This window comes from Styela clava, chromosome 9 (genome assembly GCF_964204865.1).
Source record: "Styela clava chromosome 9, kaStyClav1.hap1.2, whole genome shotgun sequence".
NCBI lineage: Eukaryota > Metazoa > Chordata > Ascidiacea > Stolidobranchia > Styelidae > Styela > Styela clava.
In genome coordinates, this window is record NC_135258.1 from 15,854,894 (window position 1) to 15,870,352 (window position 15,459).

General features: G+C 32.9%; 1 protein-coding gene and 1 long non-coding RNA gene across 5 annotated transcripts; one reads left to right on the forward strand and one right to left on the reverse strand.

The window, feature by feature from the left end:
- LOC144427303 (uncharacterized) lies at nt 1–2,144 on the reverse strand. Its single transcript, XR_013477863.1, has 3 exons — nt 1,631–2,144; nt 905–999; nt 1–143 (listed from the first exon to the last, which is right to left on the reverse strand). It is a non-coding gene; the product is annotated as an uncharacterized LOC144427303 (long non-coding RNA).
- Nucleotides 2,145–3,733: 1,589 nt separating this feature from the next.
- Nucleotides 3,734–14,645, forward strand: LOC120338826 (fibronectin type 3 and ankyrin repeat domains 1 protein-like). Of its 4 annotated transcripts, none has more exons than XM_039406789.2 (12): nt 3,734–3,889; nt 4,356–4,470; nt 4,777–4,836; nt 5,800–5,924; nt 7,040–7,121; nt 7,835–7,909; nt 8,267–8,332; nt 8,714–8,879; nt 9,482–9,703; nt 10,702–10,746; nt 11,147–11,183; nt 12,767–14,645. In XM_039406789.2, exons 1-11 carry the CDS (start codon nt 3,805–3,807, stop codon nt 11,150–11,152), a joined length of 1,047 nt encoding a protein of 348 aa, XP_039262723.1. In that variant the 5' UTR covers nt 3,734–3,804; the 3' UTR covers nt 11,153–11,183; nt 12,767–14,645. The 4 variants fall into 4 exon arrangements, with proteins under 4 accessions (XP_039262723.1, XP_039262722.1, XP_039262724.1 ...); XM_039406788.2 differs by having other exon boundaries at nt 11,147–11,175; XM_039406790.2 differs by having other exon boundaries at nt 11,147–11,167.
- Nucleotides 14,646–15,459: the final 814 nt, after the last annotated feature.

Here is a 15,459-nt window from a genome sequence, read left to right on the forward strand (position 1 = left end):
TGCATGAGATACGAACCAGGCGTTTCTGAATTTCATAAACGACTTATCTAACAGCTCAAATCTTTTGAGCAAATTATTTGCTGATGACGCTTGTCTGCTTGCCAGTGCGACAGATTTGACCACATTACAAAATAAGGTGAACACTGAAATAAATAAAATACATGACTGGATGACATGCAATAAACTTACAGTAAATATAGATAAATCTAAAGTCATGTTATTCAGTCCAAATTCTCGCATTAGACATATGAATTTTTCAATAAAAATTAAAGGCTCCGAATTGGAAATAGTCTCGTCTTATAAATATCTTGGGCTCCACATTGATAGTCAGTTAAAATGGAATACACACACCACCGAAATCCATAGAAAACTGTCAAGATCCGTAGGGATTTTAGGAAAGCTAAAAAATTATTTACAAAATTCCACCTTGAGAACCGTTTACTTTGCACTTTTTCAATCTCATATACAATATGCCATAGCTGCTTGGGGCTCTACAACTCAGTCCAACATGCATAGATTAGAGGTTTTACAGAATAGAGCCGTTAGAATCCTCGCTAGAGCACCATATCGTTCGAATTTAAATTATTCATACCATAAAACTAGAGTGCTTAAATTGACTGACATCCATAAACTAGAAATCTCAAAAATTATGCATCAATTTCAAAACAATCAATTACCAGCAGCTTTTGACAATTATTTTGTCACGCTAAGTTCAGTGCATGAACATAACACTCGTTCTTCAACAAGGCGTAACTACTTTGTTCCTCGCTTCTCACTTGCCAAATCCCAAAAGTCCCTCAAATTCATAGGTGTGCGAATTTGGAATAACCTACCCCAAACCCTACGTGATTCGTCTTATGCCGCTTTCAAAATAGAGTATAAAAAACTCATGATTTCCACCTACCGGTCCAGTTGAATTTGCAAAGTGAATTCTCCAGGATTACTTGATCATACAATGAGTTTACTCGACTTGATCCACAGTCCTCGAGTCCAAGTAACCTGCAATAAACATTTAACTATTCTTAATAAACGGAATTATCAATGTTTATTTGGCAAATTTTTCGGATATCTACTTAAAATACTTTTATTGATATATATTGTTAATATACTGACTCACTTATGCCCTCACAGATATATGTGGAGGTACATTTACGCTTTTTCAAAAAACAAAATGTCTCTAAAATTAGAGGCAGCATATGCCAGGATTCTGGTTCCAGTAGATTTGACAGCACAGTCTAGGCCAAAATAGGATTATGTTGATCAGCTACTACAGCTGTCCGACTGACCCATACTATTAGTACTATTAGTATATTTATTTTATATGTTTGTAATTCTGTGAATTTTTCATTTTTATAATTGAGTGACTTATATATTCTGCATGAATTGCCTTATCATAGTAGGCTATTGTACTGCTGTGACTTTAAATTTATGTAATTTATTGACATAAATTCTGCATGAACCGTCCTATTGAACAGTTGTGTATATACATTTTTTTAATTCAATGATTTCTATATTCTACATGACCTATTCGATCGCACTTCAGAACCGTTGTGATTTAAAATTCTGAAATTAGTTATATTTATGCCACACAAAATGACTATTTGTAAGTAATGTAACTCAATGCAATTACCTGGTTTAGTGATCTCTTAATCCGTTGCCCAAACCTGTAGATACATTTTATTCTTTTTTCTCTCTTCATATTATCCTCGTGTACAAATTCGTCCCCAGCCTTTATGAACCATGCATCAGCACAGTGCCGGTACCGTCCAACTCAGCTTGCAATATGGTGCTCCAGTCACTTAGACGTTACCGTATTTGTGCCGTAGTTGTCATGGTTATCTGCCAGTCGGCGTTCGGAGTCGTTTGCTTAGTGAGTCCGGAAATATCCGGTCTTTTTGAACATATTTCTGCCAATGTTAGTATTTTGGCGTCCGACTCCTCACTTTAGTACTGTATTTAGTTCGATTTTTGTTCTTGTATAACCCAATGTTAGACTATTCATAGGTGTCGTTGCTCGATAACCAATGCTGGTTTATCGCGTCCCCTTTCACCCTGAAATGCATTATTTTCCTCTCTTTTCTTATCTCGTTCTGTATGTACAGTGTGTATTTCTTGGTGATAAAATAAATTACTGATTACTGATTACTGATTACCCACGCAGAGTAATTAGAGGTGCTGTGGTGAGCGTATTCCTAACGCTTAGCCCGTTGAGCCACCCCTGTAGCACCGCCGCGCCAATTATGGTTATTGTTTACCATTTGAGATTCCACTCTACATATACGAATGCCGTCAATTATGTTTTGTCGATAAGTCGGTCGAGGATAGGAAAGTTGAGGGAGGTCGAGGACAGTTTTCAAGTAAACGAATTTCTCGCGGAGGCCTTAAGTTTCTTTAACGGAGTCCTGAGTCTCCGTACGAAGCACTTTGAGAACCTGGAGTCCACGTAGTAGGATATAACAATGCGAACAATTAAGTACGGTAACGAATGTTACCTCGACTTTTGATCTCTTGAATTCTTCCTCTTTACCCTTTACCATTGCAAAATTATTGGTACTTATTTCAAGAAGTTTAGGACCCATATAAATAACACGCGAAAACCGACAAAACGAGGTAATATTTACAACCATGAAAATCTGTCTGAATGCTGGAATGGCAAAAGTACCGGTATCTGAGCGCTTCTGAAACGTTTATTGTTACTTCAATTTTGCACTTATGCTGATTGGCCAATGTTACGGCATTAAATAAATAAGTGTTTAGTCTACTCGGGGAAACATTCATAAGTATAATCAGAGATTTATAAACTTGTTATACATAAATACGCTACACAGACGCGATGCTCATATTTATGGAAAATTTAAATTGTTTCGCGACCCAGAGCGGAGGGCTTCGCGACCCAGATTTGGGTGGCTACCTCGTAGTTGCGGACCCCTGCTCTATACCAGTACCTGAGTGCCACTGTCATATTAGCAAAACTAGCTAGCGAAATACACAATGTTATGAAAACGTGTTTCTCACTGAATTCGTTTAAAATAGGGGTCTCTAAATCTGAATAGCAGTTTTCTTTAAAAGATTAAGTGTTTTAACTCACCATTTCTGCAAGGACCCCTAACATACCGGTACGGCGGTACCGTAAGATCAATAACAAAAAGAAACAATTTTTATGTGTCTGAAACTACTAGAAAGGCTATCTTAAATAAAGGTGCGGCCCGCGTCTTCAACCAGTTACTTGTATCTGGCCCTCTTGTCATAAAGATTGCACACCCCTGATCTGGGCTATGCCTATACAGCTATATGCCGTTACAATGTTTAACAGCTAGCTTGTGCGAAGCGAACAACACATGTCATAACATCAATAACCCGAATTTTTGTTCCTGCGACACTAGAAAGCCTATGTTAGATAATGTGCGGCACGCGGTTTCACCCAGTTATTTCTATCTGGCCTTGATCAGTTAATGTATTAATGGTTTATGCCCCTGTTTAAGACTATACAGATATATTGCTTTTGACTTACTTACCAGTATTGCAATGTCACTGTACTCACGGCTTTGACTGAATTGAATCTAACAGATCTAGATAATAACTTTTTTTGAATGTAAAAAAATTGAATTCAAGCCATGGAAACACTGAAATAGGATGAAATTACCTTGACAAATACACCAATAAAGTATTTTTGAATATTATCAGAAATTGACTTTATTGAACAACTCTTCTGTTAATACAGTAATATTTATGTTTATTTTTTTGTGTGTTGATTTACATGTAGCAGCTTACCTCATGTCCTTATTTTGTTAAGTAAATTTAAATATGCTACAACGTCTAACGAAGCCGGCGTTTCGTCCGTCAGAAGTTGAAAGGAATGAACCAGCAAAAAAGAGTCCAAAGCAAATCAGTGAGTTTGTTAAAATCTTGAACTCGTGTCAGTACGGCATAGTTCTCCAATTCCAAGAAATGCCCCCACATTGAAAGATTTCATTTATAATAGTGATTGCGATACCCTCCTTCATGATACAGTCTGGGCCTCCATATTGGCATAAATCAGCAAACCAACTTTGCACAATAAACTAAGAAAGACCGCAATCTAAAAAACTCCACCATTGAATTCTTGCAAAAAAATAATCCGATATAACGAAGGAAAACATTTTTATCATAGAGTTCGGAAATTTTCAGATTAATTTGTATAATTATTGAGGCAAGCATCTTGGAATTGGAACTGTGCCATACTGTATGTATCTTGCTGTAAGTTTCAGAAATAATAAATATAACAAATATTGAAACACATTTAGTATTTCACAAGAGTCTATAAAGTCCTGAAATCTTTACTGTATTTCTTTGCAATTTATCGTTATTTTTTGCAGTATCCATTCAAAATCTTGACAGACCCGACCCTCCTGTTATAAGAAGCGTTACACATCATAGTGTTGAACTTACATGGGATCGACCAATGTGGAGTGATGGAAAAAGCAACAACAGGTTTGTAATATTTGGTCATCCAAAGTGTGCTTTGAAATTTGGACCATGTGAAAATTAATGTTGTTTTTTTTGCTTGTTTTTTACAATATCTAGAATACTGTCATGGAAACTACTCTGTAACTTTTTTAAATGATGAAATTATGTCCCATCGGGAACAATCAAGTCCTATGCTACGTTACAAATTTTAAATTTAAAATTCACTTGTCACGTTATAGAAAGCCTAAAACTCGAATAATGATTCTTTATTTTCACTGTTTTCCTTATCATCTATTTTAAATTCAATACAACGTCGTGATTTGTTTTCAGGCTCAAATATGCAATACAAGAAGAGGATAAAAAGACAAAAGGATTTGGAACAGTCTATATGTAAATATTACTTCGTGTTTCTTAGTTGGCATTAACATTATTTGTAATCAGTGGTGAGACTCAAGGGATTTGCACAAGTTCACGCAAACTCGTTTTTGGAATGATATGGTTATCATTGAATTTGTTCTTGTTTTAGACGTTAGATGACTAAATTCTTATTAATAATAATAAATTTGTATTAGATTTATTAAGCGTGTCATATTATTGTATTTTGTATAGTGACATACATCAGTGAATGTGACTTCTCAGTCATTCTTGTCATGTAATACTGAGTCACATTCTTGTATGGTTATAGATCAGAGAGTCCCAAACTTTCTGTTTATCGCTACCTTTTGGACAGTTCAAGATTCGCTCAAAATTTTACTGCGTGCTCTGGTTGGACAAAATAAGTCATGTGAACTGCAGAAGTAGACTTGGAAGTTACTTTGGTCATAGTGAAAATGTGCCTTCCAGAGGAGTTCTTAAACTATGGTTTTCAAGTATCCTCGTATGGGAACCTGTGTTATAGAGCTATAAGTTTGACATGGTTTTCTAAATTGAGGGAAGTTGTTGCTAGTGAGTTTGACTCAAAAGATAACCTGTTCTTGAAATTTTGAATTCCATCACTGTTGTATTTTACATTTCTAACTACCTAATGCTTAACAGTGATATTTCTTTTTTTTTGTAAGAAAAATTATGGAATTTCGGTATCATCTGAATCTGTATAGGTACAAATTTGGGTGCTCCAGCAGTGTCTGTACCATATGGAGGTAACTAATTCTGTAACAACACCTAAGTTGTGTAAAGGAACAGAAGGAAGCCTATGGGCAGTGCGTATAATCACTTGGCTAACAGGAAAATCGGAATAAAATTATGGCCTAACACTAATCTGGTACACACACTACGGGAGTACACAAATTTGAGTCATACTCTTCATAATCTTACTTTACAATTGAATAATGGAGTTTATTTTATTTTCGATAGAGGATATGCTGACTCCTACACTATTGAAGGACTTGAACCTCTTCAATCATATAAATATAGATTAAAAGTAACAAATAATGCTGGTGACACTGGGGTCAGTCCACTTATATCAGTTTGTACAACAAGTAAGGTTGATTTTCATTTTTGCATGAAATTTTCGTTAAATGATAAAATTTAATAACATGTTATTGATGCAGTATGTTTGTGATGTTGGATTCTCTATTGTGACAATAGCCAAATAATTTTTAACTTCTACTAGGATTTGGACAAAATAATCTTAGGATAAATTTTTTTTGTTCATTCCTCTGCATCGAAGGCCTACTTTTCATGATGTGTAGTCTATTGAATAACATATTGTAATGTGTGAGTCATATTCAGATATTTGTCACTCATAATAATTGGTAATATGTGATGTAATTATGGAAACAGTAATATGAATTCTATTTGTGTCCTGTAGGATCTTAGTCTAATCTTGTATATGGCAACCAAATTGCTATAACAGGAAGCATATTTACGAATTTACTTAATGGGGTCATCCAGAATGATAACTTTATTTTTAAATTTTCATCTTCAGAGATTATCTCTTAATTGTCATCTCATATGGCTTAATTCAGGTATTATGTTTTTACCTGGTGACAATCCAAATTATAAAGTCTTATTTCATATTTTATCCAGATTAATAAATATTATTTTATTTCTTTTCAAGTAAAATTGAATTGTCAAATGTAGTCAACTAGTCACGCAGATGTTATTGTAAACTTAACAATAGATAAAAGAATGACTGTGCTGTTCTATGTTTGCTTTGTCGCTTTGTTATCTTTTCATACCATGTGCTTTGGAATATCAAACAGTAATAATTTATTTTGACACAATTGCTCTTTTCTTATTTCTACAAGCTTTGGCCGATTATAGATCGTGTATTATTGGCTTTTCCCATTTATTGCTTGAATTTACTGGTTATGAATAAATATATTTGCTATGATAAGGCTGGTTGTCAATCAATATATCCTATATAAGTAATCCCACTAATAATAGTGGATTGCCATATCTTATTAATAATTTAGTATTCAAGTCTTTCCTTGAAGAACATTGGTTAATTTTGTAAAAAAAAATTACGTCAAATTTATTAACTAGAAATTTATAGTTAGCAACATAAATTGAAGACCTTGAGTTTTAGATCGTTTGTTGTACTGTTAATGTTACTTCTTTTAATATGTTATCTTTTTATTTTTCTTCGCAGAGGAACCATACAATGGACAGCATTTGCATAAAGCAGTCATGCAAAATAATGAAGATTCAATATTGAAAATTTTGTCATCTGGGTAAATATTTATCTACATCCTACATATGATTTATGCATCTTTAATTGGTTGATAATATAAATAGCAGCTGGTGAGTGCCTAGCAATTCCAGCTACACTTTGAAGTCAGCTCACATAGAATTTTTCTTTGGCATATTTTAGTACAACAGATTGTGAACCATGTAACAAAGCAATAAATCTCGTTAGTTTATTTTTATGCAGATACTGTTACATTTTTGAGGCAAATAAACATACATACATACATACAACTTTGTTTGGGGCATTGACTCGCAACCTGGCATGATCCAAGGCTTTCAACAGTTCAAGGCTCTTTGTTCTTTCATAAAAATATCTAGCTTTGTTTTTAATGGGTTTCCATCAGTCATAATATTTACCTTGCTTAATAATAATGAAAAGCCAGTTAACCAAGTAAAATAAGTCACAGTTAATTCACTTAATAAATTAATATAGTCATCGTAAATTGTACATAGTGAAGACCATCGCTTATGGCCCCAGAGAACTCCTTTGTGCCCCGTAGATGAGACAATGGCTCAGTTTGATATTAAAATGCACAAATGATTAGAGGCAAAGTAGGAATTAACCTGGCAACGGTGACTCACTATCAATGGTTGAATGTTTGTGCATCTGCCTCTTATTTTCATGAATACTTGGGCAAGGATACAGCTGTGACTGTGACATTGCTAAATATTATTATTTCTTTTTCACACATTTCAGGGAAGTGCAAATAGAAGTTACTGATGTGCTCGGTTATACACCTTTAATGAATGCGTCACAGAAAGGATTTTTAAAGTAAGTTGGTTTTGTGTTGTTTTAATAAGATCCATTGCATACCGTTCATTATTTTTCTATGGATTTAAAACATGGACAATATTTAACGGAGTACTGGAGCATTTCATATCATAATTTATATGGTAATTTTTTGTATGTAACAACTGCTTTGTGTTATAATTACATGTACAGACACTGTCACTCCTAATATTTGTATAAATAAGGGTCAGAGATCTGAAAATCTCATCCCCTATTCGTAATTCAAGGGTGTCTCATTGCATAATAGTAATGGTATATAAAAAATAACGTACTTTTTTGTTGTTTCTTTTTCTAATCCATTGTTTATAACCATGATTTTAAAATATTTTTACTTTTTAGTGTTGTCAACATATTACTTGAACATGGTGCTGACGTTGAAGCTAAGAATGCAAGTGGGAAAAACAGGTTTGTAACTGATATCTTTATATCAAAAATTAGTAGTAGTATCTAGTATTAAGTAGAAATGCGGGGATGTACAGCACAAATTGAATATTACGAAAATATTTCGTGATTACGCAATTGCATATGATCGTCTTATTCAGTTTTTATTTATATATATTATTTTGTGAAAATTTTTATGTTGAACATCGCCAAATTTAATTTATATTCTTCTTCCAGATTTGATAATATAGAGCCACCAGAACGGGGAATATTTATGCTATGAATGAATACAAGGTTTAAAATTACAACACAGCATTAAGATTGCTGCATCACAGCTTATCTTAGCTTGAAAGGAATTTTTTTTTATGAGATTTTAGTTAGCATTCTACCATTCATATTTTCCAGTTTGATGCTTGCTTGTTTCATTGGAAATTTGGAGATTGTCAAGAGATTGAGGTTATCTGGAGCATCATGGGATGTGATGGATAGAGGAGGTAGCACACCAGTGCATTGGGCAGTTGATAGTGGAAACCCTGAACTTGTAGAATGGATGGTTTCAGATGGTGCAAAGGTAATTTTTTTCTATTGTGAGTTGTGACTATGAAGAATGTCAGTTGAATGTTGAATTGAATGTTTTTACAAAATTTTCCATTATCACCTGACTACCAACTAATGTTCAATGAGCACTTACCATATATAACCATAATATCCGGGATTTCCAAATTATGCGGTGCTAGATAATTTTGTCCGGGGTTGCCAGATTTGAGATGAATCCTTTTTTTGAATATTCCTCATCTGCTCATTTTCAAAATGATTAAATGTGTTAACTAGAAACTAGAATTGCAACTAGTTGAATCAGTTGCTCTATGATCATATGCAGAAAAACAAAACCATATTTTATTGATTAAATGAACATAAAAATATTTCTTTTTATACATTGCGATTTTATTTGTATTACAAAAATAAAAGCATAATGAGTTCGAAAAGTTTTGAAACTCCCACATATAATTACATACTGAGTTAAAATTCTCTTCGTGTGTTTTAAGAATATTGCTATATTTCATCATGAACTCTATGAAAATTGGTTTTAATAAACAGAGTGTATAGCTTTTAAATTTTGTTTTTACATCTGTTTAGTCAGTCATTATTTCCTATTGATACTTCCTCATTTAGATTGGCATTCGAGATCGTACTGCAGGATGGACGCCATTACTCAGGTGTTGTGCGTTATCTGGCAATAAGAAAATAGCACACAGTTTAATTAAAATGGGTTCAAATGTCAATGCATCTGATGAAGATGGCAAAACACCACTCATGATTGCAGCATTAAATGGACACACTGATCTTGTAAAAGAACTTGTGACTTATGGAGCAAATGTTGATGCTAAAAATAAGGTTTGTTTGCATTTTTTTTGCCGTTTTTAGAGAAACATGGCTCTGTACAAGCAGCTACTACTAGGTAAAGAAGTACTATAGTACTAGAGAGACCGAAATTTTTCAGTTCAGCATTGCCTACCCAATTTATTTTGCTCTGGATAAGGTGGTGGGAATGGGATTTGAAAGAGATGTGTAACCTGCGATACCAACACATTTAACTATGCTTTAGCCTAGGGGTGGACAAGGTTTTTGGAACCGAAGCCAACAACTTTGCCCTCCCAGACTGGCAGGCCATGTAAGTGTGACATAAAAAGTTACCGTACATTTTGTGAACAATATTTACAGTGTTACAAAAGCAAAAGTAGATAACAATAAGCTTCGTGCCAAAACTGAATTTAACTGCAATCTTAACAAATTTCTTGAGCTATTTTTAGCTAAAACGTCAAAATTTGGTTTTAGTTTGGTTGTGGCTGCATTAGTCGGGCCAGATTGAATTACCCAACAGGCCGGACTTGGCCCCCGGGCCGTAGTTTGCTCATGTCAGCTTTGACTGCTAAGCCAGATCAGGGGATAGTGAAGAATGAGTATTTTACTCAGAATACATTCTGAAATAAAATTTTTGAATATGGAATATTGGATATATTGTTTGAATTGGGCCTACAAAGCGATTGGGACACAATATTCAAGAAAGGACCCAAGGTCAATGTATATAATGAGTTAAGATAAACAGTAACATGATTGGTTTTCTGTTTTTTATCCCATTCAAAATGAAATGATTGCATTTCTTAAGTTGCTCAGAAGGATCAAATTATACCACGATATTTTCTGAATTGTCCCTTCAATCAAAAGTTTATAATACTGAATAGAATTCTTTCCAAATTGAGTCTAATATTCAGTTCGAAATCCTTGCATGCACACAGTTTATTACCTAAAATTAAGCTTTCTGGAGATAGATGCAATTACCATAATTAACTTAATTCCAAGTAATATTTAACTTTCGGTTCATTTATTTTCAGTATGGAAAAAGTGCAATTGATATGGCAAAGTCTTTTGATAGAAGGGTAAGTCTAGTAAAAGAAATAAATTATTCTTTCGCTTCACATGAACGACCAAATATTTTTCATTTCTTGTTTTAATCAACAGCTGAATAAAATTGCTTAATGGCAACTGTAGTTTGTTTAATTGGAATATTAATTAATAGAATAATATGCTAATTGTAGTGTCTAAACATACATTTAAATATAATTGCTGCATGTGAATGCTATGAGTCTCCTATTCTGACAAAATAACTGAATCTTTAGTTATTTTTCTGAATAAATGGTGTTCATGGTGACCTTGTTTAATTTTTGGATATAAAATTTTAGTAGTCGTTTGCCTAATGGAAGTTGATCATTGTATAATTTGAGTATTTCCATGAATTAATTAATCTAGCTAATTATTAGTTAAGGTTTTCATTTATAGGTTTAGCATCCATTTAAAGTGGTGACTAGGTGAGAAAGTACGGTAGTTACTTAGTAGTGATTTTTTCTCTATTTCACTTCACCAACCATAGAACAGTCAATTTTAGAAATGTGTTGCACTTACAACCAGCGGTCTATTTTTGGTTGCCTCACTTAACTTTTTTGCTGTTCAATGTTGTAGAGGCTTTCTTTATCTTGTATATACGCAAGTATCTATAGTATACTGTATTGCCATCTAGGGCTGAGAAGCCACGGAACCGTAATGCTTTGTTGGAGTTGTATCTCAGCTTACCCTTCATATTAGATGAAGCTGATGCTATAGAAATTTTAGTGGTTCCAGTCCTAACTATCTGATTTTTTTTTCATATCAATATTTTTCAATACAAATCAATCCATTTATGCTTATAATTTTACGTAGTATCAATTCAAAATTGAAATTTTCTATGTTAAAGTTTATGCTAATATTTGATACCCCCCATATCATTGTCTTGAGTCTCACTTAAGCAAAACTGCATTTAAGAAGATGTTTCATAGTTGTGTTTATGACGAAGACCTCAATGGCTATGAAACGGAAGCTGAAGTGTAGCGCACTTTGTACACACACTAACACAACACACTTAAAATTATGATTCTGGTTAAATAGTTAAACGATTTCTTGTAAATGAAATTAATTTTGGTTCCAAAATTTATGGAATTACAGCAATAATTTCAAACATTCACTTTTTACAACATTGTCCTTCTCTCTTTGTCCTATATTTACTTTGATACATCTTCATTAACTGCAAACAAACTTTACATTGTCAAACATGTCTAACACCATAGTCACCCTTTTATATGATGGCTTACTAGTAACAAACTACCGGTATGTAAATGTTTGCTCAATGTACTTGATCTGCTAGAGGAATTTGTTAGGAATTGAATTTAATGATTCCTGGTTCTATCTATATTTCACATTGCTTTTTGTAGCACGCTACACATCCCGCTCACATTTTATTTTAACAATGCACTTGCCACAAGAATTTATTTTTGTCAAAAAAACTATCTTTCACTTTTTATACATATATCTTTGATGAGAACGGATTGACTAACTGCAGTTTCTTATGTACATACGAGTTTTGAAAAAAAAAAATTGTTTTGCCAAATTTTCAATTCCATGCCGAACCCATAAAACCTGTATCACTGTATTTTATTCAAATCTATAAGAATCTATTAAGAACAATTTATGTCGCTCCAGAAGTATTGACGCACAACCTGAACCCTATCATTCCATGAAAAAATCGAAAATATCTGAGTGACTCAACCAACGTACACTGCCTATTCATTTATTTAAAATAGGTCTTCTATCCTAGGCTTATTTTCACTAGATTCCTCAGACTTAGCTCTGGAATAAGTCATGTGTTTGAAAAATTCTAGAAGGCTGTAGTTATTTATATTCATTGTTGAGAAGGCTTGATTCATTGACTCAAACTCCGATCAAATACTAAAGGTATCTCGAGTTGCAAAATTGACTCTACTCGAGGTTCAGGGACATCTACCCCTGCAATGGTTGTATATACTCCATCATACTTTGTTATACCCTTCACTGAATAATTCGTATAATTCAATCTTCTTTTCTTTTCAGCCAATATTGAAATATTTTGAGGAATTACTGGAAAAGAAGGAAAGTAACCCATAATACAAAGACAATCAACTATTCTACCTTTTATTATTCTCAACGTACTTTTTTTCTTTCAATTTTCATTACTGTAATATATAAATTCAGATAAGCATTATATAAAATGGATGCCCAAAATACTTTCCTATTCTGAGATTTTATATTAATACTTTGTGATTGAATGTGTTTTAAATGATCCCAAAAGGCAAAAGAATTATTGTTTTGTATGATTCCACATAACTAATCTATTTGTTGTACAATCTCTTATTGTAGTGGCTTGAGGTAGCTAGAATTTGGTTCACAAAGTCTCTCAATGTTCTCACTTCACCCTGTACTCAGTGATTGGATTCTAGACTTTTGGAACAAGTTCTCTTTTCTAATGAACTTTGATCCTAACAACAAGAAGTTTCTCCATTTCAGAAAACCATGCAAAACTTATAAGCTCTATAAAAACACAAGAACTTGATAATATAAGATTACATAAATCTAATAAATAACTATTGGAACACAAAATCGAGCGCTAGTTGTCAGCTGTGGGGCATGTTACCCATTTGCAGCAGTCTTCTTACATTCAAAACAAAAATAAGTTTGCTGATTATTGCAACATTTTAAAAAGGGTTCACACAAATAATCATCACTGCTTCCTCTAAGTCTAAATGCTAAACAATAACAGGAAGCCAGTTCCATTCTTAATCATAATTATTTCATTTTAGAATTACACATTGTAAATATATCTTTGTGGATGTTATCTTTCATTCATCATCAACACCATTCTTTGTATTAGATTCATTTCCTAGTTTAGAAATACATAAATTGTTGTTCTGAAGTTACTTTTTTAGACATGTCTAATATTCTTAAACTCTCAGTATAGTCAGTTTTTGTGTTATAGATTTTTTTGAATATTATTATATAAGTCGTACTCGTTTTCAATGAAATTATATTATTGCAACCAATTAATTTTATGCAGTAAAATACTTATTTGTTGATCATTCACAACTCTGTTGGTTACTGATCAATGTCAGTGATTAAGTCAAACACTAATTAAAAATTTACTTTTGAGAAATCAAAAACATGATTTGCAAGTGGAAGCATAACTGATTATGCAATATAATTCCATATATCCATGATTCAAATTAGAAAGGAATATGCTAAAATGAATTAGTTATGATACTTGTCTACCATTTAGGTGTGTTTCGTACACACATTGCAACTTGAGATTGGGGGAAATTTCACTTCACTGAGATTTTAAAGGGTATCCAATGAACTGTTCTCATCTTCGTGTTTGTTAGATTATTTCTGTTGGAGACTGATTTTTATAATTTGTGTTATGTATACTTGTACTACTTTCAATTAGGATAGTAGATTCACCCAACCCTAGAGACAACCTTGAGATATTATAAAGAGAGGCGGTTCCTCATAAGTTTGGACATCCTCAAATTGCTACGTTCTTTTACTTTTCTCTTTTGAAATGGTGTGAAACTGAACCCAAATATATCACATTCGATTTATTTCTCACGTGTTACATCGCATGTTCACATAAATTCATTACACATAAAGTATATGTTCCTTCTTGAAATGTTGTATGTTTTACATATTTTGATCATCCTTGTGTTGATCGTTTAAATGCAATTGTATGAAGTGTTTTTCTGTCAGAGTTACAATTGTTTATTCATGTTATATACTTGGGTATAAGCAGTTTAAGACCGACTAATGCACAACTACTACCATAATTCTTCAACATACTCACAGCACTGATTTTATCTTGTCTTGTTATTACCACTGTATTAAAGTGTTTTGTTTATACATTTGTTTGTCTAGCTGCTTTCAAAAATAAAAAAAAAGATATTTGAATTTTTTTGACTGAATATGAGAAAATATTTATTATGAGCTGAGAATTCTTCCATCTAGTAACTTGTTTGCAAAATAGATGACAATTTTTTTAAATTTTCAAAAGTATTTACATATCAATTCGGTCTACATATTATCTTTTTACTTTTCAGTTCAAGAAAAAATTTTCATTTACCTATTTTTTTTATACAATAAGCGGAGAAGGCAAAATGCAACTTTGATAATATACATTATATTGTAGTAGATATATAAAATCACAGTATTAATACATATAAAAAAATATTGTGTTTAAAGTATGAGTAATAAATAAAATCAAGCCCATGAAATATATTCCGAAGTCACCAAGCATATATTAAATAAAAATTATAGGGTAGGTTTCTTAGGCTCTTCAATTGGATAATGCTAGCAGAGGTGATGTAAAAAGGTAGATATGGAATGCTGATGTGGTGTATTCACAGTTAGGTAATTACAACATTAAAAGCAATTTATTACAGAGTATTTAAAAGGTATATGTTTACTCCTGGAATAGACAGCGCTAATATAAGCTACAGAAACTATCTAATCATGTCTAGATCAGTGTAAACAAGCAAGAACATTTGTGATAAATAAAAGAACTTTTCATCTATTCGATGTAGAGTTTGAAGTAGGCCAAGGTTTCTCAAAGTTGGCTGATTTTATTATAATAGAGCAGGCGGCCACGTTGGAAGTGGGTCATGAAAGTTTGAGAACCTCTGAGCTAGGCTATATGGAGCACATACATACTTTTTCATTGCAAACAACCTGTTTAAATGTTTCTTTGTTCGACTTTCATA

Excerpts from the sequence above, each read along its gene's own strand:
- LOC120338826 (XM_039406787.2), top strand. The coding sequence starts at position 3,805 with ATGCTACAACGTCTAACGAAGCCGGCGTTTCGTCCGTCAGAAGTTGAA. Across the intron at positions 4,837-5,799 it reads GGATTTGGAACAGTCTATAT|AGGATATGCTGACTCCTACA; the intron begins GTAAATATTACT and ends TATTTTCGATAG. Across the intron at positions 7,122-7,834 it reads TTGAAAATTTTGTCATCTGG|GGAAGTGCAAATAGAAGTTA; the intron begins GTAAATATTTAT and ends CACACATTTCAG.